Consider the following 23,957-nt stretch of genomic DNA (forward strand, 5'->3'; position numbering starts at 1 on the left):
GAAGAAAAATTCTACTCAAGGTAAACTATGATTTTTTTTTTTTTGGTAAAGAACTAAAATATGATCTGATGGGAACATGATGGAACATAGAGAAAGAATGTCTGTAGCATGATTTAAGGCATCATTTCATTTCTTAAACTTTTGAGGTTGCTGAAGTGGTCTAAACTTAGGTGGACACCCCACCAGTAAAATCGGAAACCCTCGTTAAGGTCGCTATGGTTATATTTTAAGCAATCTAAGAGAAAATTTTCTGCATTTTAAAAAGTAGAAAATAGATATTGTTGTTGGGAGAAATTATTAAATAAAAGAACCGAAAGAGAAAATAAAAACTCTCGCTTCTCTCTCTGCTGTGGATTTGGAGTAGTTCAACCAGGCATTCTTTCCTGCTTTTATGATTTCCTCTTTGGGTTTGACGACGTTCTTGCTAGGAAGGATAAGCCCTTCTCAGCTCCTCCCTCTTTGAGTTTTGTCGACGTTCTTGCCAGGAAGGATAGGCCCTTCTCTGCTCATCAGTAAGTCTCTTTCTATCTCTGATTTATAGCCCTATGAGTAGAACCGCTACATTTGTTTCCTTTTTTCTTCATGGGTTTTCTGAATAGGGAATCTATGCATCATTCTCATTGTTTTTGATTAATGGGTAGTCGTTCTTGAGGTTATAGGATAGTGTTAACTGGAATTGATTCGATCCTTTCTGTCTCTTCTGCAAATGGATTGTCGGATTTTGGTGTTTAGAAATAATACCCATTTGAATATGTCTACTCATTGTAATCAAAATCCTCTTTTTTTTTTCCCTGAACTTTCTGTTGGGTTAGATTGATTTAGTCTCATTTTCTGGTTATGATTGATTTGATTTCTTTTCTATTTAAGATGGCAGAAATCCTCCCAAGAATGGTTTTTCCTTTACAAATTTTCTTAGTAATAATTTCTTACTTTTGCTTTCATATTGTGCTTCTTGGTGAATATCAAGTTTATTTCAAGGAAACTATCCAAACTCTGTTATTGGGTTTTCCTTTTCTCTTTGTATTTGCATTATTAAGTGGAGTATTTTGGAATTGAAAGTTTTTTTTTGTTTTTTTTTTCCGTATGAACGAGCTCAAACTTACCTTGCTATTTTATTCTTCAATAATGATGTATGTTCCATTAATTTCTCAATTATACAGAGTGTGATCAGAACCATGCAAGCAAAAACCAAAAAGAGAACTGTTACAGAGAATGGGGATGGGGGAGAAGACTTGGTACTTGCAACTTCAATTGGGAATGGGGAAGATCTAGGTCCTATTGTCAGGCATGCATTTGAGATGGGAAGACCGGAGGCCCTCTCACATCAGCTCAAGAATGTTGTGAAGAAGAAGGAAGTTGAAATTGAGGAGCTTTGCAAGCTCCACTATGAAGAATTTATTCTAGCTGTTGATGAGCTCCGAGGTCTCTTGGTCGATGCTGAAGAGCTGAAGAGCGAGCTATCAAGTGATAATTTCCGGCTCCAGGAGGTTGGTAGTGAACTTCTGTTGAAACTTGAGGAGCTTCTTGAGTCATATTCAATCAAGAAGAATGTGACTGAGGCTATTAAGATGTCAACGGTGTGTGTGCAAGTCCTAGAGCTGTGTGTGAAGTGTAATGCAAATGTAACCGAAGGTCGGTTTTATCCTGCTCTGAAGACTCTAGACCTGATTGAGAAAAACATTTTGCAAAATATTCCTGTTAAGGCCCTGCGGAAGGTTATTGAGAAGCAAATACCAGCAATAAAATTGCATATTGAAAAGAGAGTAAATAGTGAGTTTAATGAGTGGTTGGTTCACATTAGGAGCACCGCTAGAGAAATCGGCCAGATGGCTATAGGACAGGCAGCATCTGCCCGTCAGAGGGATGAGGAAATGCGGGCTCGCCAAAGGGAAGCTGAGGAACAGAGCCGATCGGGGTTAGGAGATTGTGTGTACACTTTAGATGTGGAGGAAATTGATGAAGATTCAATTCTGAAGTTTGATCTCACACCTGTCTATCGGGCATACCACATCCACACTTGCCTTGGAATCCAAGATCAGTTCCGTGAATACTACTACAAGAATCGGTTGTTGCAGCTAAAGTCAGACTTGCAAATATCCTCGATTCAACCATTCCTAGAATCCCATCAAACTTTTTTTGCTCAAATTGCTGGTTACTTTATAGTGGAGGACCGGATACTACGAACAGCTGGAGGGCTATTATCAGCAAATCAGGTGGAGACAATATGGGATACAGCTATTGCGAAGATGACAGCTGTGCTGGGTGAGCAGTTTTCCCGTATGGAGACTGCAAGTCATCTACTTCTGATCAAGGACTATATCACTCTTGTAGGTTCAACTCTTACACGGTATGGGTACCAGGTAGGTCCTCTACTTGAGGTTCTTGATAATAGTAGAGACAAATACCACGAGCTTCTTCTAGAAGAGTGTCGGCAACAGATGGTCGATGTGTTTGCCAACGAAACTTATGAGCAGATGGTGATGAAGAAGGAATATGAATACAATATGAATGTTTTAGCATTCCATCTCCAAGCCTCAGATATAATTCCTGCTTTCCCATATATTGCACCTTTCTCCGCCATTGTTCCTGATTGCTGCCGCATTGTCCGATCATTTATTGAAGATTCTGTCAATTACTTGTCTTATGGGGGCCACATGAACTTCTATGATGTTGTAAAGAAATATCTGGACAAGCTATTAATTGATGTCTTGAATGAGGCTGTATTGAAGGCAATCCACAGTCCCACCACGGGTATTTCCCAAACAATGCAGATGGCTGCGAACATTTCTGTTCTTGAGCGAGCTTGTGATCTTTTTCTGCGACAGGCAGCACAACATTGTGGCATTCCTGTACGATCAATTGAGAGGACTCATGCTAGTTTAAATGCCAGGTCGGTCCTAAAGACATCAAGGGATGAGGCCTATCATGCTTTGTTAAACCTAGTGAACACTAAGTTGGATGAATTTATGCAACTTACTGACAATATCAATTGGACAACAGAGGAGGCTCCGCAGAATGTAAATGAGTATATAAATGAGGTGGTGTTCTACCTTGAGACTCTGATGTCCACAGCTCAGCAAATCTTACCATTGGATGCCCTGTACAAGGTTGGGAGTGGGGCCCTGGATCACATCTCTAACTCAATTTTGTCAGCTTTTCTCAGTGACAGTGTCAAGAGGTTCAACGTGAATGCAGTCATGGGCATTGACAATGATCTAAAACTTTTAGAATCTTTTGCAGAGGATAGATTCCAAAGCACTGGCTTGAGTGAGATACACAAGGAAGGTAGTTTGAGAGACTGCTTGATACAAGCACGGCAACTGATTAACCTTCTTTTGAGCAGCCAGCCTGAGAACTTTATGAACCCTGTGATAAGGGAGAAAAACTATAATGCTTTGGACTATAAAAAGGTCGCTAGCATTTGTGAGAAATTTAAGGACTCGCCAGATAGACTGTTTGGAAGCCTTTCAAGTCGGAATACTAAACAAAATGCTCGGAAGAAGTCAATGGACATGCTGAAGAAAAGACTGAGGGATTTCAATTGAGAATGCATGAAGTATATGACAAGTGTTACATGTAGATCCACTTTCACCTCTATTTGTTTTTCTTTTTCCTTTTGCCCCCCTTCGTCTAATTATCTAGATTTAAATGGATTCTCTTCTCCTTCTGTTTCCTGTTCTTTATGTTTATTCTCAATAGTAATTGACAGCTTTAATTAAGGATCAAATGGGGATGATTTTACATTTATAAAAGAGTTATGGCTTGGCCAGCATGCTTGTATATGCTGATCTGACTTGAGATTTTCAAATGTTCGGAATGTTCATGTATTGGCCTTGATTAGCAAGTGGAAGAAAACTCAGATGTGTTTGGGGGAATACAATATCGTCTAACACATTTGACCTACTTAGTCTTGGCATGTGTGTGTTATAACTGTAATTATTCAAATGGCAATGTTTTTACTGTTTATTGAGTTTTTGAATATGGAAAACCCGATGTATTTGTGACATTGAGAACAAGACCTCTTTTATTACCTTTACCCTGGACTTTAGTCACTGATTGCCTTTAATTGACAGAATTATTGTGTCCATTAAGCTTCTCTTGTGTATGTGCAGTAAGTACATTTTTATTATCAATACTGTAGGGAGTAGAATTCAACTGTTCTCCATACACAACTTCCTCCTGAATCTCAAAACTGCAGTGGAAGATTGGTTTAGTTTGCATGTTGAGGCTCATCAGCTGTATGACCTTGTGAAATGCTGAAGTATTGGTAACTTCCTGCAAGTCTGAATTCATAACTCTGAGGCTACAATTATACCAAATAAAGATTCACCTGGCTTTACTACTTTCTAAATTTAGGCAACTAATCTTGCATCCAGAAGGGATTATTATCTCAAAATTTCATTCATGAAAGTCTCTTGACTTAATAATTTGTTATATTTTGGGTTCTAACTTTTGTTATTGTGCTTAGTGTATCTTTCTATTTTTATATCCAAAATCAAAGTTGGATTGTTGAAATCTTCAATTCACATCTGGTTTGGCACTTAAAAGAACTGAAATGTTTGGTTTTTTAACTGGTTAATGAATTGTTGATCACAGATGTTCTCTTTCTCTTGATAGCCACCAGCTTTTCTACCTTGTTAGTTTTATTTTTATTATCAAAATCAGGTTGCGAGTTTTTTGCTTGCAAAGGTTAATGTGCCTTTTTATATTAATGAATGATTGTTACCTGATCTTCTGTTTCAATTCATTCCCAGCAAGGCAACAGCTCTTGTATGTTAATTATTATTCATGATCTAATGTCTCAGTTTATCTGCAAGGCTTTCTTTCTGATTAAGAAACTTTAACCTGTGTTCAATGAAACTTTTGCCGTTTTGATGGTAGAGTTGGTTAATTTGAAAAAGAATGCAAATACAGTCTTCTGATTGCATCAGAGAGGCCCATCTGTTATCAGCCAGGTTGACCATCTTGTTTCAATAGATGCTGCAGAAGGCTAATAGCATATCTGAATATCTCACAAAAACTGGATATACCTAGGCCCAGTTTTATTGTGGGCCTCTACTACATGAATTGCCTCTTTTATTGTCATTCTGCTTCTGCTTTCTCTTTATTCTGGAGTGGTCTTACCTTCAAGATTTCTTCTTTTTTTGTTTCTTGTTTTTTAGACTAGAACTTTTTGTTCTTAGCCTGGATCTATCTATTTTCCTACTTTGAAAGGTTATCTGGTCAGCATACCTAGACTCTATTGACACTCCAAATATCTGCCACGTAGAAGATATCAACCTGTAAGTTTCAATTCAATCTAATTTAACCACATGAAGATTTAAAGCTTTGGAAGTTGGTTGAAAATTCTACTTTGGCAACTTCAGGAAATTTAGATTGGATTGTTGAAAATGCAAGAATAAAGCCTTATGATGATGGGCCATGCAGTGGTGATAAGATCTGAATTTGACATTTGGTTAATCTTAGAAAGGTGCTTCCCATCCACTGTTCAGTTTGACCAGATGAACCATCTGCGTCACTCAAAAGACGTGGACCATCAAGAGAAGCTTATCTTGACAGACTGTGAAGTGGCAATTTTCCCTTTATAGAATATTTTCACTAGTTACGAAATAAATAAATATTAAGAGGACTAGCACTTGCAAGGATGGCAAGATTCCTAATCAGTTGTGTTATGGTCCATTAGCAATAGATGTTGGAAATATGGGCTTTTAGAAACATTATATTTTCAACTCAAAGCTGGTGTGCTTGGAGGATATGATTAGGACCAGAAAGCTTGCAGGAAAAGAAACTTCGAAGCCATCATTAATATTCTGTATCTCAAGCTTTATCGACTAGGGTCATTTGGTTTCTAACACATCATTGCTGTTAGGCCACAACAATGATTACCTAATAAACATCATGCAATCATCAAATGTTGAGCAACAAAGGTATTTTTGGGTAATTAAAATCTATCTTTTAATTAAATATATTGTTTATTGCATGTGTGTTGGTGGGTAAGGAGTTACTACTGTCATATAAGTTCGCACTGTTTCCAAGATCTCTCTTTGGCAAAATCCTTTTACAGGGTGAAAGATTGTATCTGTTGCTGGTAATCTTTCCAAGGAGCAGTGAAAGAACATTGTAAATAGTTACTTAAGCTTGATATCAGGTCTTAGCTTGTCAGGTTGTGCCTGCAGTAATTGATGCAGATAAGAGGAAGAAAAAGGAGGAGAAATTGGGCTTGCGAGTGGTTTTCTGTCAGTAATCTAATTACAGGTTTGGTATTGGATTATGCAGTTAGGAGTTTTTTTTTTTTTTTTTTTAAATCTCATTATGGAGTCCTAGTAGTTTCTATTGTTTGGGTTTTGTTTCAGGGTTAGTCTATGATTTGTTTCTGCAGAGTACCAGTTGGTATAGGAGTCCTTTTAAGCTGGGTTACACGTTTGATTAGTTGTATTAGTTCTGGTTTTCAATTTCAGTTCGGGAATAGGTGTTGGTAAATCCAGATGAGTATCTGAGTCTGTCTAGAATCAAAGTTACAAATATGTATGTATACAGGTGGATTCCTTGTTCTACTTTATTTCTTTAATATTCTACTGCCTTATAATTCACCTCCCAGGTCAGTTATTAACATCTAATTGTAGTCTGTGGAACCCTGTTTTCTCCCATATTCTCAGCTTGCTTCCTAGTTTCGTAACTTACTGAATAGTGCATAGAATTGTCCCTAATCTGTCAAGCTTCTGGTTATTAGCTCTCATGGTTATGGTCCAAAGTAGTGGGGATTATTAGCCAATATTCAACTTCCAGAAAAAACTTTTTTGTTTTCCTAGTTACTCTAGGATCACTGTGTGCAGCCTTGTTTAGATCTCAGTTTGCTGAGATATTTTGCGGGTAGATTCTAATAAGCAAGAGGACCACTCTACCTGAATATCAGGTCAAGCTAACCATTCTGTTTCAAGCTATAAAATTTCTCCCAAGTTCTCTAATTTTCTCTGTTCTAATGATCCTGAGCTTCTGCACATATCTTTCTAGTTCTAGTTTGGGGCTGGTTTTGCATTAGTAACACAGCTTGCTTCGACATTATTTTGCCAGCAAAGGAGCAACAATGCAAATGTTTTCTGGCACCTGGACTTTTGAAGAAAATCCGAGGAAGATGGCTTCTATGGTATGCTTAACCCAGGGTGTAGGATTCAAGGTGGTTCAGAGATTTTTCTTCTTCTCCTTCCTCTTCTTTCTCTCCTTTCTCCCTTCTTTCTCTCCTCACGGATCCAGCAGAAATAAGAGCTCTAAATGAGCTCAAGATCCCTCTATTTATAGACCAAGGCCAACTAAGGTCTGTTTGGCCAGCTGAGCCCTCTTTTAAAAATGCATTTTTAGCCTAATTTAGAGCCATTCTGAGCTCTGTGGTGTTGTGGATCTGTCTCATGTGGATTACTCTAGGAAAATGTTTCAATTCAGAGGAAGTTAGTCATAAGAGCATGTAAATTGTTTCTAATGACCACTGAGAAGAATTTGATGCCTGTGACCTTTCTGACTGGCAACTAAACAACAGAAATATGTTCAAAAACGTAATGCTGCTGCAAGTATGTCTCCTGTTATCATGGAGAAGACAGTTTTTTTCTCTTTCCTACCCTCATGGGACTGATAAACACTACTTGTTACTGGCAAAGATCTGTTATGCGTAGGAGCTTGCTTTACATGCATAGGTTTCTAGCTATAAGCATTTTTCATGCATAAATTTCTCTGCTATAGGCATATTGTGCCGGTATATTAAGAAGCAACATAAGTAACTTGATATTGACATTCGATTTATCATTTTCTGAGTGGAAATAGCCATATTGTCAACTCAAATTCTTCTATTATTCCTCCAATGGATTCAATATGATTATTTTATTCCCAATTATTCCTCTGTTTTAGGTAGTTCATTTTCTCTTACTGCACTAGGTTCGAATTCTCAATGCCATATACCACTGCTGGGTTTTGTTTTTTTTTTTGGACAGAATGGTTTATGGTTGGCAGCTGAGGACCAGGATCAGACTTCCTAGCAAAAGCAATTACAGTATATGCTATGATGTGATATGATTTAAGCCTCGGCCAGGCTATGGTACTGATCTTTTCAAGGTAAAGCATAAAGAGCAAAGACTGAGAAGCAGAGAAGGCACCATGGAGTAACCATATATAATCTTACTTTTTGGTAAAACAAACTAAAGAAGTTACAAGTTGTGGTAGAGGCAAAGGATTTCATAACCAACCATTGAGGAAGGTGAAACTGGAAACTAAACCTAGAGGTAAGTGATTATTTTTTTGACTAACAGAAACAGTATTTTCCTTTCGATAAATGTGTCAACAAGTTCTATCTCATCATCTCATGTAACTTCTTGTTGGCCATTACCTTACTGAAGGAAATATTATGAGACTTCTGGTAAAAGATCTCAGAATATTTTTGTTAAAGAAAGAATTGAGCTATTTGTTGCAATTAATAATTCCTTGAAAATGTGTTTAGTTCAATGAAGTTAATAACATACTGAATGCACTCAGGGATGTGTGCCAGCCAGCCCAGCCGTTGGATACCTCATTGGGCACTCATTGGGCAGATGCCTCATTGCAGAGGAACTCGACGCTCAATAATCTTAATGATCTACAGATTGCATTTGAAGGCTTTTCTCATAGTACGTAAGAAATTTAGTTCTAGGATTGAAGATGAATCGTTTCAACTGTCTCAAGGTATCTGAAATTAAGGGGATGAGGCCATACGATTGTCTATTATGATGATTAGGATAAAGTTTTGAACTAACACTATTCTATATCTGTGATTGACTGTGAAGTTCTACTACTGTTTTTGCTACTATTTTGAGGTAATTTGTGTTGGGATCCTCCTAAAATTATGAGTGGAGCCCGCATGGGTGAGGCGGTGAGACCTCACTGTCACTGTTTCACACTCTTTCTCTTCTCTTTTGTTTATAAAGAGGGAGAGTGAGGCATGTAGGTAAAGTACAGAAACATTTTTCTCTCTTATTTCCATGAGAGTGAGTGGGGAGAAGAAAAACATTCTCTTTCTCTTTTGTTTATAAAAAGAGGGAGAGTGAAAGTCATGAAGGTGCAAAGAAACTTTTTTTTTTTCTCTCTTATTTTTGTGAGAGTGAGTGGAGAGAAGAAGAGGAAAGAAGGTGCTCTCTCTTGTGGTCCTCGTATTAAGTTACGATGTGATCTCTGTTAGTAAAGAGAGGGAGTTCTTATGATTTTTCTCTTGTCATGTCAAGTTTTTAGGTGAAAGTTTCATATTGTTGTGAATTCATGTTTGTTTGGTAAGTTGCTTTGTGATCAGAAGGGGATGATTTTTCTCTTCAAGTTTGGTAGCATCTAACATTGACTAGAGAGAAGATTTGTAATCTCATTATTGATTACAGTGAAAATTTTTATCTGGATAAGGTCCCATAGTTTTTCCCTTTCGCCTTAGAGGGATTTTCAATATTAAAAATGGTGTGTGCTTATGGAGTTGGGTTGATTCGGTTTCTGTGCATTAGAATGCCTCCAAGAATGAAGATTTCAAGTTCCCAAGTGTACTCCAACGTGGAAGGAGAAATTATTGGGGTTTTACGCGAAAACAATCCCACATTAATAGTTTAAATACATATTTATATAAATCAATGGCTCAAATCATTTCATAATGAAAATGATAATTCATAAGAAATTGTATTCCGCTTAACCCTCTCCCATAAGAAAACAAAAGCAATTATCAACTTTTTCATATCTTGTTTGCCCTGTGTTGCTTTTAGAAATTGTAGCCTATACTTGTGATCACAAAATAAGTCCCAATGCCACAAAGGGAGTATGATAGTGCAGTATCACAATTGTACCTAACAAATGGGCAATTTGGAGTGAACAAAATCCCTGTAAACAATGTAAATCGACCAGCATTAACAGGACATACTAATTAATACCGACCCACCAAGACAAATTGATCATCATCAAGAACTTGTACGTCTTTATCGCCTACAAAATTCTCACGTCCAAGTTCCTTCACTATATTCACAAATTCCACCCTTCTTGCTAGGGGAAGAGGTACATAAGGGAGCCGAAAGACGGGCCTCATCATGCCAAGTTGGGCTAGGGTTGTATTCAGGCCAATGGGATTAACTTCACGAAACAACCACTCAATCAAAGGCATGAGCTTTGCATTCAGCGTGGAGTTCAGGCCCTCAGACATTAGCTTTCGCATCAATCCTGGAACCAAGTTGCTAACAACAGATACCACTCCGGTGGCTGAATAGCCCCATCTTGCATCATGACACTGATCATCGTTGCCACTCCATGTCACAATGCCATTATCTGTGTACTCTTTGATTCTATCGTTTCCCATGCATTCCTTAACACCAGCCATATTAGTACTTTGTGCAATGGTGTGGATTACCCGAGGAGGAATATCTTGACCAGTCCTAGATGGAACATTGTAGATAATCGTAGGCCCCATAGGAAGAACGGCCTCAAAATGAGCAACCATACCTTCCATGGATGTCTTTCCATAATAAGGATTGATGTGAAGGGCAGCATGCATCCCAACAGCAAAACCCTGTTCGGTGGCATGGATTGCTTCTCTTGTTGAGTTGCTTCCAGTGTTACCAATCACCTTTATCGATCCACCAAAACAATTAACTGTGTGTCCAATGAGCATGATGTGTTCATCCCAGCTCATGAGATGCCCTTCACCTGTTGTGCCGCCCACTATCACGCCTTGAGCACCATTTAAAATCTGCATATGCATCAAGGCATCATAAGCTTCAAGGTCAAATCTGCCATCAGGTAGATATGGGGTCTTAATGGCAGTGATTAATTGAAGTGACCTTATCTCCTCTACCGATGTCCTGCAGTTAAAAGGAATATTATCTTGCAACAGAATAGAGCATGAGTAAAAACATGCAACACTGATTCATCCAAAGAACAAAAGTAGCAGTATACAGAATGTGTGAGATTCCTGCACTCCAGTGTTTCACGTATTTTTGTTGATTCAATTATGAATATATTTTTATCTGTTACAACATTCACCATTCCTTCATTTCTTGTCAATTCTAATTTGCATGGCGTTGCTTCTTTCATTTCTCACTTATTATAGTAAAACCTATTTAATTCCATCATCACCCTTCCAAAGAATATCTATTCTTATATGATTTTAGAAGAGAACATACTAGACACCAACTGATCAAACGCATTACAAGCAACCCAGTTAACACTTACGTGAACACACTGGGGTGTGTGAACAAAGTGATTTTTAATTATATTTTCAGGAATGAATTCATGGTTTATATGGAACATCTAAACTACCGACATGTTTTCCTATGAATTGAATCTACATAAAGCAATATAACTTAGCAGAGATCCAAAAGCAATACATTATTGGTGCATGGATTGAAACATGTCGAATTCTAGCTGTTAATAGGCCTTAGATAACATAGGCAAGTCTGTCCATCTTCTAGTTATGTTTCTTTTCATCAAGTATCCACAGATAAAGTGACCTTTAGAATTAGACTGACATTAAGGGAGACTATCAATCAGTCTATGAACAAAGGCATTCCGTCCTTTCAAACTTGGCTGCATCTAACCATCTCTCACTCAGGTGTCAAATACATGCAGAGAAATCTATCATAATTAATCATTAGGTAAAGTACCCAAAATTTTGACATAAACATGTCTCAGTAATATGTAAGATGTTGCAAGAATTTGCTGGGTTTTAAGTTTTGATGAGGTCAATGTCTTACGCCTGGTATCCATGTCTAACACCATGACCATGTCACTGTATATGACAGAGCAGTATGTTGTTGGAGTTAATTCTACTTTCTCCAAAGGCTTTATCAAATATTCCTGTTTCATGTTCTCAAGTCTTTTCTCCCAGGACTCTGATTTGTAGAAAGAACATTTAGCCTCTTTGACTATTTGATGTCTTGAGGTGTAACTGTACTTAAGCTCATTGCATCTTATCAGAGATTGTGCAAAGAACTTTGAAGAGAAGAATAAAATAGTTGTTTGGTTCCAATTGCTTTTGGACTTGCAATCTCTACAATGTGTGAACTGTTCCACATAATAATATACCAGAATAAATACAATAAAAAAAAAGTTTGGATGTAAAAGTTAATTCAGTTCATGTAATCAAATTAAGGGGAAATCCAGAAACTGATAAAGACAAAAAGAGCACTCATTCAAAATTGAAGTAATAAATCTTCTTAGAAAATTGTAGATACGGAAACATATTGTACTGAATTGGTTAATTAGAGGCTCAATCTCAGTCCCATTTATAGAAGATATGGACCAAAATAACAATAGAATAATAGGAAAGAAATGCAAGAATCATAACAACTAAGTAAAATTACAAAGTCAATATAAAAAGAGATGTAATGAAAAGAGTTTGGTGAGAAAGATGGTGATAAAATGTACCACAATATAGGAGAATACACTGTTAAATCTATAATGAACTACCTATTTTTAACCTCAAGACTGCGCATTGGAAGATGGAAACCATGGAGAATGGCTGCTTGTGGAGAACACCATCTTACATTCCTCCTGTTTAGTAACCATAGTAAAATATTCAGTAAACAATGACCACAATTTGCAGCAAAACTTCTCACATCAAACAAAAAGGTAGAATCAACTTCATCCATCACCACCTCCCAAGGTCCCAAAAAAATCTAAGCAAGGTATAAAAAAGCTTCATCGTTAATAAAACCAAGGAGGAAGAGTTGATTAAATTAGCTGACATATCAATAAATAGATCAGATAAAACAAAAATCGAAGAGGGTTAGGAAGGAATAGGAAATGCCCTATTTCACGAGTTTTTGCAGCAGTGCCAATGACAGTTAAGGGTATTGATCATTTTGCTTTGTTACAGCTAGAGAGGGTTAGTTTTCTGCTCTTGTCAGTAAAGCTATTATGCTTTTCTTACTTTAATATATAGTACAATCGAGGGCATAATGATGGTTGGTTCTTCCTTTTATCCTCTCATCCCTTCTATTGTTCATTTTAAAGCTCCATCATTCATTTGTATGACATGTATGCTTACAAAGTACATCTTATTTTTCTGATGAACCTACCGTGCCTAATGATCCATTAGCTGTGTCTGACCCTCCTCCCATTCCTACTCTTGTCCCCATATCCACATCTCCACTACAGGTGTATCGGCTCAAGAGGCACATTGGGCAGCTCCATACAAATAATACTGGTCCCTCTACATCGCTTCCTGCACTATCCTCAACCTTTGATGGAGATCCAAGCTTACCTGCTCTTCCTGACTTACCAACTGATCCGGATCCTGATGACTTACCTATTGCCATTCGGAAAGGTAAACGCTCATGTACTCAAAAAATTTTAGTTGCCTATCCCATTGAGCAATTTGTTTCTGTATCTCATCTTCCATTCTGCCATCTTGCTACTTCCTTGTCCACTTATACCATTCCTCGCACCCACACTGAGGCCCTTGCTATCCCTGCTTGGAACCAAGCCATGGATGTGGAAATGGATGCCTTATTAACTTGCCATACATGGGAGTTGGTGGATTTACCTCCTGGTAAAGACCTGGTCAAGTGTCGGTGGGTGTACACTATTAAGTATCATTTTAATGGATCTGTTGAGAAGCTAAAAGCCCGCCTTGTTGCTAAGGGATACACCCAAACCTATGGTGTTGACTATTTTGAGACCTTCTCTCCTGTGGCTAGGCTGAATTCTGTTCGCCTCATTATTGGCCCTTATACAAGTTGGACATTAAAACTGCTTTTCTTTATGGTGACTTACTCGAAGAGGTCTATTTGGAGCAACCTCCCGGGTATGTTTCTCAGGGGGAGAATAGTGGACGTGTGTGTAGACTGCACAAGGCCATTTATGGGTTGAAACAGTCTCTCCGAGCATGGTTCGAGAAGTTTAGTTCCAATGTGACTGGTTTTGGTTTTTCTTAGTGCTTCTTAAAGACCATTTTGTATTTGTTCGCCGCCAAGGAGAGAAATTGGTCGTTCTTGTTGTTTATATTGATGACATCATTGTGTCAGGAAATTATGAGAATGGGATCAAGGAGGTGAAAAGTTATTTGCAGGGGCATTTTCAGACTAAAGATTTGGACCAGCTTCACTACTTCCTTGGGATTGAGGTTATCAGAAGTAAAAAAGGGAACCAGCCTGTCCCAAAGAAAGTATGTGTTAGACCTCTTGACTGAAACTGGTATGCTTGCTGCAAAACCAGTTGATATTCCTACGGATCCTAATATGTACCAGTATCTATGAATCAAATTCGAAACTCAATCATAACAGAATAGATAATACTGAAATTGAAAGGCCAAAGTATCTTTCTATATCAGATTACCAAGTTTATATAATCTGAAATTTTCCAGAGGAAAAAGGTAATAACTACATTTAAGTCTTAAACATAAAGGCAAAAAAATCTTCAGGAAATAAGTGAAATATTATATGTATGGAAATTTACATTTCCCACCCCTGTAGTTTGAATCTATTACGCCTACCACCCCTGAAAAATTCCTAATTACATCTGTACCCCTGAGTGCTACTCTGTTAGTTTTAATTTGAAAAGACAGTTTTGCCCTTTCCTATTTGGGAGCACCTACTGCTCCGGCGACAGGTATCTTCTTCCGTTCCGTACGACGAAACCATCTTCACCGTCGCTGCCCAAGGAACCGGAACCGGAACTGACACTGTCGAACTCACCTTGCAACCCATCAACAACATCATCAACGCATCCATCTCTGAAGCCGTAGCCCAAACCTTATAACTCAAATTACTCACACATCTATATGCTTCAACGGAGGAGCAGAAACCACCGTCAACTTCGTCGAACACTTGAGCAGCATATAGTTCTCGTAGTAAACTCCCCTGAAAGGTGAACCAGAGAGATTCAACGAATGTAATTTCCCCAAAGGCAGTTATGTAGGTCGACAATGCCTATCTCCTGTTTGGTATAATCGATCTCTTGTAACCAAAACCTTCCTGAAGACGGAAGCTCTAAAATCGTATTCCTCTGATTACTGCACTTAAGGTCGAATCCTAGGTATCCACAAGTCTCTTGTTGAACCCCTTCTATTCTGAAATGGGATCGGATCACCCGTCTGGTACTGTCACTGCAGGTATAAGTCCAGCAACTCTTTTGACCAGTTACCCTGTAGCTGAGATGGAATAAGAAGATGAAAAGGTGAAAGGAGAAAACGAGTGAGGAACCCATACTCTAAAAGAAGAGGAAGAGGAAGTGGAAGAACCAAAGATGAGAAGAAGAAGAGGTAAGAACCGAAGAAGAGAAAGAAAAAAAAACCTGCCCAACATGGAAGAAAAGCAAGGGGAAAAAGAGAAAAAAAAAAAAAAAAAAAAGGGAGGAGAAGAGGAACAGGAAGAACCGGAGAAGAATAGAGGAAGAAGAAGAGCAAAGGGAAGGGGGAAAAAACCCCAATAATTACCTCAGAATGGGTTGTTGGATTCCTTTTGCCGCCAGAATCCTTTGCTACAGTTGCCGCCCGCCGGAATCTCTTGCTAGGTTTTGGTTCCAACAACGTTTGGTACTCAAGTCTCAAGCTTAAGTGCTCAACGAATGATGAGCGATGGTGATGGCGACGTCGGCGATGGTGGTGTCGGTGGATCAGAGATGGGAATGGTGGTAGAGGTTCTCTCATTTGTTCAACAGCGATGGAGGTTTTCTCTCCTCTGTTTTTTCTTCTTTTTTTTTTCATTTTGAGAAGATGATGCTTTGCTTCATCCCTAATGGGGGTAAAAAAGTAATATCATTTCATTCCAAATGGGGTAAATAAGGAATGAGGTGTTATTAAGGGCATTATGGGCATTTAGATTAAAATTGAGCGATGACATCATCACTTAACTGTTCTAATCTAACGGTTGTAAGCTTTTTTCAAAATACAGCGGAGGTTTTTGAAATAGATAAATTTTTAGGGGTGGTAGACGTAATAGATTCAAACTATAGGGGGGTAAATGTAAATTTCCCTTATATATATATATATATAGAGAGAGAGAGAGAGGTACCTCTTACGGTTACTAGTGTTTATGAAAGTGGGAAGCTGTAAGGTTGACTCTCTTAAACAAACATTATAGCTCTTCAACGAACACATCTGGTGAGACAGATTGAGAACACTGACAGTTTGATGAGTTCCAACTACAACAATCTGTGAGGAACAAACACAATAATAAGATAGCATGAAAACAAAAACAATAAATAAATAATAACAAAAACAACATAAAAATATAACAATAAATTAATAATAACCAGATGCTTTCTAGCCAAAAGCTACATGTTATGGGTTCACATGTTCCTCCTACAATTCAATTGTTGACAGGTATGTCTTGTAAGAGAGTGGAAGAAACCAAACAAGTGTGTAGCTACTCTAGTAGATAATGGAGGTTCTTTAGTATTGACGGGAAAATGAAGAGAACATCCAGTAAGAAGTGATTGTGGGCTTGAAGCAAGTCTCTAGGATAATAATGGTGGTGTGATGTAAAACAGATTATTCAAGTATGTTGGTGTAAAACAGTGTTGAAGTTTCCATGAATAGATCTAATGTGAGAAGTTAAAATAGGGAAGGAAAACTACAGAACTATCATCTTAAGAGAGAGATGAAGCTAAAACGTTTTCAGAGTTTTCATTTCGTAGGTACAAAGAGTTAACCTCCTATTAGAACATTTCACAAACACAAGTAGAACAGCACCAATACAGTAAGAGAAAGGAAGAGCCTAAAATCCTTCAAATGAATAAAAGGGAACATTTACAATTCCATTTTGACCATGGATAAGTGCCACCTTCACACACTAGGTGTCAGGGTGAGAGAAATTTATCATACAATGCTTAGTTTTTCTGAGTGTTGCAAGTGCATGTCCTCAGTATCAAAAGACATTTTTGAATGTCATGCAGGTAGAAGCATTAAAGGAGAAAAATTTCCCGCCTTCAACTGCTTATTAAAGACTCATGTACTAATTTACGACATTAATGCCATCCAACCTCAACAAGTCATGCAATAGACTATAGATAACAGTAATTCTCAATTATTATTTTTTTTTAAAAAGGACCTATATCAAGATTTAAGGGAAACAAAACCTTACAAGAAATTACAGGAAGAAATGAAGAAAATTGGACCAACCTACCCAAATCAGATGTGTTCTCAAATGTGTACCCTATAAGCCAATAGGGCCTACAAAGCCTCGTGGGAAAGGTGGGATGGGCATACAAGAGAATATAACCAATGTTGAAATGTGAAAGGAGTTGACAAGAATGAAATTAGAGCACGATAATTGAATTTTCCAGAAACCAGATCCAAGTATACGCAAGAAAACAATGAAAAACTCATGAATAAGACCAATATCAGCAAATTGGTTTGAAATAATACTTAAAAAGAGAATTCGCAGACTATCACCCTGACCTAAACTTGATGAAGAATGCATAAACAACAGCTGAAATCAACAGAAAGCACAGCAACAATGAAAATGAGTTCATCCTACTCTTTGAAAACTAAAACCTAATTTCATAAACCAATAACAATAAAATTATCCAACATTCAGACCTAAGACGATGATAAGTAACAACCGCTCAGCTCTAAAGCTCAGATAAAGAGAGGAAACTTACCGTCGGAAAGGCAGCTCTTTGGCCGACTCTGCTGACTGCGATACCTTATGACTCGGGCTATGACTCCTATGAGGACTGAGGAGAGAGTGGAACACACGAACAGTGGAAGAATCAAATGAGTGGCGTTGCTAAGGGAAAAATCTATATAAATATCCGAATATCTAAACAGCACGTTATTTGTGTTGTCATCACGAGATAGTGCTATTGCCACCTGGCAAACTTGAATAGGCAAAAATGGGTTCTAGTGAGGTAGTGATGGATGACTCACAGCCATATCACCCCTAGCATAGAACCGAATTGGTTCAATAATAAACACCTATCTGAATATGTGGCTAGATGATGGTCTAACCCGTGGCCGTGGAATAATGTATTGGGATCAACAACTCGGACTTGTCCTAACTAAATGGGATTGGCTACATGGATCATTATCCATCACTCAGCTCTATTCAAAGTCATACTTGATACAAGACTAAACTATGCATGTCTTTCCTCACCAATTCTTCCAGAGTTATTTTAGATCTCTCAATGGCTCTTTTAGCTCCTTCAAATTTAATCAAATTACTCCTTTGTATCAAAGCATCAAAGGCCTCAATTGAACATGATCACTCCTCTTGTATTATCTAATTCTGATGAGCTCATTTTATACTTGACAAAAACAGCATCAAAGATTCTGTTAGCAGCTCAGCTCATACTTTAGAGCTCGCTTGTTTTTTAATATTCCTAGGGAAATCGATATTGTTGTTGACTCTTTAGCTAAAAAAGGCCTTGTTGATAATGTGTACAGCAGTATGGCCAAATTCCACTCCATGATTGGAGGAGCCATCTGGCCTGCAAATGTATGTTTTTCATGGTCTAATGAATAATCTCGTTAATTGACTTCTCATAACTTATCATGTATCAAAGTTACTCCCAAATCTATTCTAATATGATCATTCCCTACTTTATCCTTATTAATTTTACCACACATTCATCTCAAAACACCTAAATATTCCTAAAACATCTTAGGCTGAATTTTTACAAGGATCAAGGGACCTTTGGGTCTCTCGATCCCCAATGTGTGGGCCCATTTGAGACAGAAAGCCCTTCCTAAGTGGGCTGTCTAGGAAACTATAGCTCATACTTGAAGATAATATATCATTTGCATACTGTTTACACCCCATTTTTTGGTGTATAGGCGGGGCCGGTTAATTATGGGCTCAAGAGACCTTTGGACCATAAAAGAACAGTTCAAAAGTCTTGGTCGGCCTATAGGGATATGGTCAAGGTAATTATGGTTAGTTCGTTGCAGCATGACTGAAGCGGTTTTGTTAGGTCTATCACGTTCTGATTGAAGCGGTTATGGTCCGTCAAATACTCCAGCAGTTATAATATTGGGATTTCAAAAGGAACATTATAAATGGAGAGCCGAAGATCAGAAATCACACCAAACTATGCTTTGTAAGAGACCTAGGATCCATTCACCCAAAAAAAAAAAAAAAATAAGAGACCTAGGATCCTGATGGCTCAAAAAACCACTTCCGTGAGCTAGGATCGTAACACCTGGCCTGATAAATATCTAACGGTTGAAAATCTTTTAAATTCAAATTAAAGTGAATTAGGGAGGGAGAAGAGAGAGACTCCCTTAAACCCGTTTCATTCCAAACCAGAATCGGTCGGTTCACTCTTTCCAAAACCAAAATGTATCATAACCCCAAACCGAGAGTTAGGGTTCATTCGTTCATTCGTTAAGAGAACTTTCCCACTTCGGCTCTCTTCTTCTTCCACAGAGGTGACTGAGACCAAACACCTGAAATGACTGAAACCATTCCTTCAAATCCGTCCCCCCGCCAGATTTTCAGCTTCACAAGGTTCCCTCGCCGGAAGAACCACTGAAACCAGACAAGAAAGCCGGCCGAGAAGGGCCCAAGGAAAAACAACAGAAAGAGAAGCAAATCAATGTGATCCGACCATGTCAACCCTAATCTCCTTTAAGATAGAGAGATCAGTTCCAAGATCGAAACAGGAGTACAATGATAACACGAGGGAAGAAAACTAAAAAAATTGCAGGAATCAACATATTTCGATTCTCAAACAATAATCAATGTGACTAAGAGTGATGCCTGAGAAAATTGGGGTGAAAATTGAATGAAATTTTCAATCTTCGAGTCCAAGCAACGGACATTGAAGGTGGGAGCCGTATCACATTTTCGATTACACTCTTTTATCTTTTGTAAAAATCTAAAATATTGAAAACCAAGCTTTTCTCTTCCAAACTTTTTATTGGCCGGTAAGAATCAATTGCAAATTTCAGCGGTTTTCTTCAATTTATCTTCTCAATGACTCAAAATCCATGATCCAAATTTAGGTCTATCCAGATCACGATTAAAATGTTTGTGGTTCAATCTAAGAAGAAGACGAAAAACAAGAAAATATATGAATTTGAATAACTTTTGTTTGGGTTTGGATTTGGGAAATTTTTGTGAGATTCATATCAGATTATGTTTCTCAAAAACTAAACCCATGTAGGCTTTCACTGTTTCACTTTATATCTATTCACTTTGACTCCTTAGAAAAGAGGGAGAAAGCCCCAATAGTATGTACATTCAATAGGTATTAAGCACAGAGAGGGAAGAAGAGGCAAAGCAAAAAGGAATTGATAGCTACGAATAGAACAGATCTGAGTCTGAAGTTCTGAACTCTGAAGAAGAGGATATGGTCTTCTGTTGTCCCAGCCTCCAATGATAAATTGAATAATTTAATGGATTTTTTTTCTTCTTCTTTTTTTAGTCTTTACCATTTCTCCCTCGATTCACCATTAAAGAAATTCATAGTCTTCAAAGTCTCAAGTCTCTTCCACCCAAAAACGAAATGGACCAAAAAATAAAGAAGGAACAATAGAAAAGGGATGAAAGGAGAAGAGAAGGGAGAAGTTTATTCGTCGGCCAACAGCTTGGTGGAGAATATGAGAAATGAGCTCGTTAGAAGAAGAACAGGAGAAGTGATTTGGGATTTTCAGGAACCCTAACTCTTGATTGGAAGTAGAGTGAGCAACAGGGGTCAGGTAGCTCGGTGTAGGGAGAAGTTTCTTCGTCGGCCGAGCAACAGGGGATTTGAAGGAATGGAGTTCAGAGATGGCAGCTCGATGGAGAAGAGGAGAATTGAGCTCGGTGGAAGAAGAAGAAGAGGATAAGTGATTTGGGATTTTTGGTAACCCTAACTACTCTCGATTGGAAGAAGAGTAAGCCAAATCCGGTTTGAGAGTCAGTGTACTGGTCAGTCGGGTGGGTTTACAATGGTTTAAGTGACTTATCCCATCTCCCAACCGTTTTTCACTTTAATTCTAAAATCACAGCCTTGCAACCGTTAGATGGTTGCCAGGCCAGGTGTCACCATCACAAAGCTTAGAAGTAGGATGGAAGTACCGGTCTTGGAAGTAGAGGAGTCGAATCCAAAAACCCTTGCCCATTTCTTAATTAGTCTATGTTTCTTTTTCCTTCTTTTTGTTTTTTAAATGTTAACAAAGACCAGATAATTATGCTGCCAAAGTCTTGCCGCCACGTTTGGTCCACTTTTTAATAGACATATCAATGAGTAGGGGGTGCAACTGGGCCAGGCCAGGCTAAGAAACCTAGCCAGCCCTCGGGCACTTGCTGTAGTCTGGCCTTCTGTAGCTTGCATACGTTGTTGAATTTGCTTGAAGAGGGAAGAAGGTAACTGCATATGCACCTCTTCCTGCAATTTTCCCCTACCGCAGCCAAGGCCAAGCCCAGTCTAAGGCTGGGTTGGGTTCTCTTAGCCCATGGCCAATCTTGCTGGTTCAGCCAGCCTAACCTTGGTTGACCCTGATTGGGTCGGGTTGGCCTTTGATTGGCCCTAGTAGTTCTTATGTATGATGTATAATATATGGTATGTTTTATAGTCACATACATATTGTATATAATGGGATTTTTATTTTTTTGGGGCAATCAAAGTGGTTGAAAAATATGTTGTAACCTTATTTGTTACCCTTTTGGATAACAAATCTCTTTTTCAATGAAGGTGAATTCCTGTCACTTAATATATACTTTTATTGGATTAGAGAATGATAATTGGCCGTATAGCTAGATGAGAGTGCACATAGAGGCATTGGTTTGGTTGGATATATGATTTCACTGGGGGTTGAATGGTCTTTTCATGCACTCTTGTATTTGAGCGTAGAAACCACGTGACTGGTTAGCATTCTTTTTTCCCATATTTATATATAGGAAAAAAGAACGATGCTTGGCCGTGTGCAGCTTGCGCCTAGACACAACTCCCCTGCCTTATCCAAAAAAAAAAAAATACCTTAAATGACCACCCACCTCTTTACAATATGAAAAATCCTCCTAGTCGATACCTTAGTACATGCTCCCATGCATTGGCTCCGCTCTGTTGCAAGGGCCATGCATGTGATCAAACAACAAGCAAAATTTATTGAGGAGGGCATGAGAAAGCCAAGGCTTCATTTACACACAAAACATGAAGCCAAAGAACGGAATTAGGCTAAACCGTTTTACATGCCAAAGACGGAGCCTTCTTAGCTATAGGGTATATGCAATACAATTGTCGTCCCTAGAAACAAGAGAGAAAGAACAACTATCAAACATAAACCAAACAACATTCTTGTTCCCTTATATATTTTAAGGGGCGTTGTTCTCTGTGCCGCAACCCGCCTTGCGCCCAGGCACATGGGGACGGGTGTAATGACCACCCTGCCCCCCTGCACAGACTGCCCATGGGCCTGGGCACAGGCTGCGCTGCAGCATAGAGAACATTCTCCCATATTTTAATAACCTATACATACATGGCCAGGCCAAACTGGCTCAGTCTAAGACCTCAATCCAGACCTGGCCTAACCCTGGATCTGAAAAGCCCAATGCCTATTGGTTATTGGGCATTTGGGCTTTCGGCGGGCTCGGACTCGCCGGGGTAAACTTGGAACCCTTTCAAAGAGGCCAAGCTAAAAACACTACAGCAAGTGATTGCCCCACCATTCAAATCCCTTCTCTCATCAGATCCAATTCTAGAAATCACCAAAACCCTTTCTCCAAATCGGTCCCAAGAATTCCACATTGTCCATGCATTACCAAATATTTTTCCCTTCAATATCTTACACCCACTTCGGAGGGCATTACAGTAAATTTGAATCCGACCGTCAACATTAAAACCCGAATTCCAAAGCCATTAAATTTCTCCCGTGGACTTCGCTAAATCACACCAGCCCTTGAGACCCACTTTTCCTACCTCTTCTTCACTTCACACCCACTAGACCTCTACCTCTACCACGTTTTCACACACTCTCTCTCTCTCTCTCCCTCTCTCCCTCTCTCCCTCTAATGTCCTCTGCAAATCCACCTGAGACAACCAATGGTGCCAACCTAGGCTACGGAATCGCCATCGCCGTTGGAATTCTCGTCCTCATCTCCACCATAATGCTCGCCTCTTACGTCTGCGTCAGAGTCAAAGCCAGCGGCAGCGATGGTGGTAGCGACGGTGGTATTGACTCAGCCACCAATGGCCACCAAACCTTGCCGGAGCCGACGGTTGTGATGGTGGGCCTTGACAAGCCCATCATAGAGTCTTACCCAAAGTTGATATTAGGTGAGAGCAAGAGACTACCCAGGCCCAACAACGACATATGTTCCATATGCTTGTCGGAGTACCTTCCAAAGGAAACCATCCGATACCTACCGGACTGCAAGCATTGCTTCCATGCCGACTGCATCGATGAGTGGCTTCGAATGAGTGCCACGTGTCCCATCTGTCGTAACTCTCCGGTTCCGTCTGTGGTTCCTACGCCGGTTGCCACTCCTCTGTCGGAGCTTGTTCCACTGGCCTTTCACGCTAGGTGACTGAGACAGTGAGTCTGAGGGTTTTTTTTTTTTTTTTTTGTTCTTATTTTATTGTAATTTCTATTTAAAGAAATTATATAAAAGAATATAAATTTATTGGGAAAGTTAAGTATTAGTTGTGTGCATTAATTAGAGGTTAGGCCTTGTAGTCTGATAACCTCAATTGCAATAAATTCGTCTCACATGCACATTGAATTGAATTTAGTTTTTTTGCTCAGAATAAAGAATGAATGTGGTTCCTTTTTTAGCCGTTGGATTCGAATTTAGTTGATGATTTAATGACAAGGGTTGGTAATGGTTTAGGTTTAAGTTGGGTTTAGTTGCACTTAATCCGTTCAATAATGGAGTTGAGAAAAAGCTAACTCTAAACTTATTCCCTTTAAACACCTGTCCATTTGAACCTAACTAACCAACCCACCCATATATCATTTCTATGAAAATTATAGTTTTATTGGCAAAAGGTCTTTTATGCCTAGTGTGAGGTGATCTGCCAGGATCAGGATCGTCTCCTGGGAGCAGGGAACG

The 23,957-nt window shown here is 38.8% G+C and overlaps 3 protein-coding genes across 4 annotated transcripts; 2 read left to right on the forward strand and 1 right to left on the reverse strand.

Annotated features, from left to right (window-relative positions):
- Positions 1–311: 311 nt before the first annotated feature.
- On the forward strand, positions 312–3,780 carry LOC122667462 (exocyst complex component SEC15A). 2 transcript variants are annotated; one of them, XM_043863734.1, is made up of 3 exons: positions 312–407; positions 465–512; positions 1,163–3,780. In XM_043863734.1, exon 3 carries the CDS (start codon positions 1,176–1,178, stop codon positions 3,543–3,545), a length of 2,370 nt encoding a protein of 789 aa, XP_043719669.1. In that variant the 5' UTR covers positions 312–407; positions 465–512; positions 1,163–1,175; the 3' UTR covers positions 3,546–3,780. The 2 variants fall into 2 exon arrangements, with proteins under 2 accessions (XP_043719669.1, XP_043719670.1); XM_043863735.1 differs by lacking the exon at positions 312–407 and having other exon boundaries at positions 459–512; positions 1,161–3,780.
- A 5,968-nt stretch (positions 3,781–9,748) lies between these two features.
- LOC122669687 (4-hydroxy-tetrahydrodipicolinate synthase, chloroplastic-like) lies at positions 9,749–16,132 on the reverse strand. Its single transcript, XM_043866516.1, has 3 exons — positions 15,993–16,132; positions 12,448–12,531; positions 9,749–10,841 (listed from the first exon to the last, which is right to left on the reverse strand). Exons 1-3 carry the CDS (start codon positions 16,076–16,078, stop codon positions 9,914–9,916), a joined length of 1,098 nt encoding a protein of 365 aa, XP_043722451.1. The 5' UTR covers positions 16,079–16,132; the 3' UTR covers positions 9,749–9,913.
- Positions 16,133–22,843: 6,711 nt separating this feature from the next.
- LOC122669304 (putative RING-H2 finger protein ATL69) lies at positions 22,844–23,616 on the forward strand. The gene is made up of 2 exons (XM_043866050.1): positions 22,844–23,438; positions 23,485–23,616. Exon 1 carries the CDS (start codon positions 22,917–22,919, stop codon positions 23,430–23,432), a length of 516 nt encoding a protein of 171 aa, XP_043721985.1. The 5' UTR covers positions 22,844–22,916; the 3' UTR covers positions 23,433–23,438; positions 23,485–23,616.
- The last annotated feature ends 341 nt before the right edge of the window (positions 23,617–23,957 follow it).

Source organism: Telopea speciosissima, chromosome 7 (genome assembly GCF_018873765.1).
Source record: "Telopea speciosissima isolate NSW1024214 ecotype Mountain lineage chromosome 7, Tspe_v1, whole genome shotgun sequence".
Lineage (NCBI taxonomy): Eukaryota > Viridiplantae > Streptophyta > Magnoliopsida > Proteales > Proteaceae > Telopea > Telopea speciosissima.

What these genes read in the sequence shown, in the direction of transcription:
- LOC122667462 (XM_043863734.1), top strand. Translation starts at nt 1,176, where the DNA reads ATGCAAGCAAAAACCAAAAAGAGAACTGTTACAGAGAATGGGGATGGG.
- LOC122669687 (XM_043866516.1), bottom strand. Translation starts at nt 16,078, where the DNA reads ATGTGTTCGTTGAAGAGCTATAATGTTTGTTTAAGAGAGTCAACCTTA. An exon ending in AACACTAGTAACCGTAAGAG is followed by an intron (nt 12,532 to 15,992) that starts GTACCTCTCTCT and finishes GTTACTAAACAG; the next exon opens with GAGGAATGTAAGATGGTGTT. An exon ending in AGTCTTGAGGTTAAAAATAG is followed by an intron (nt 10,842 to 12,447) that starts GTAGTTCATTAT and finishes TTTTAACTGCAG; the next exon opens with GACATCGGTAGAGGAGATAA.
- LOC122669304 (XM_043866050.1), top strand. Translation starts at nt 22,917, where the DNA reads ATGTCCTCTGCAAATCCACCTGAGACAACCAATGGTGCCAACCTAGGC.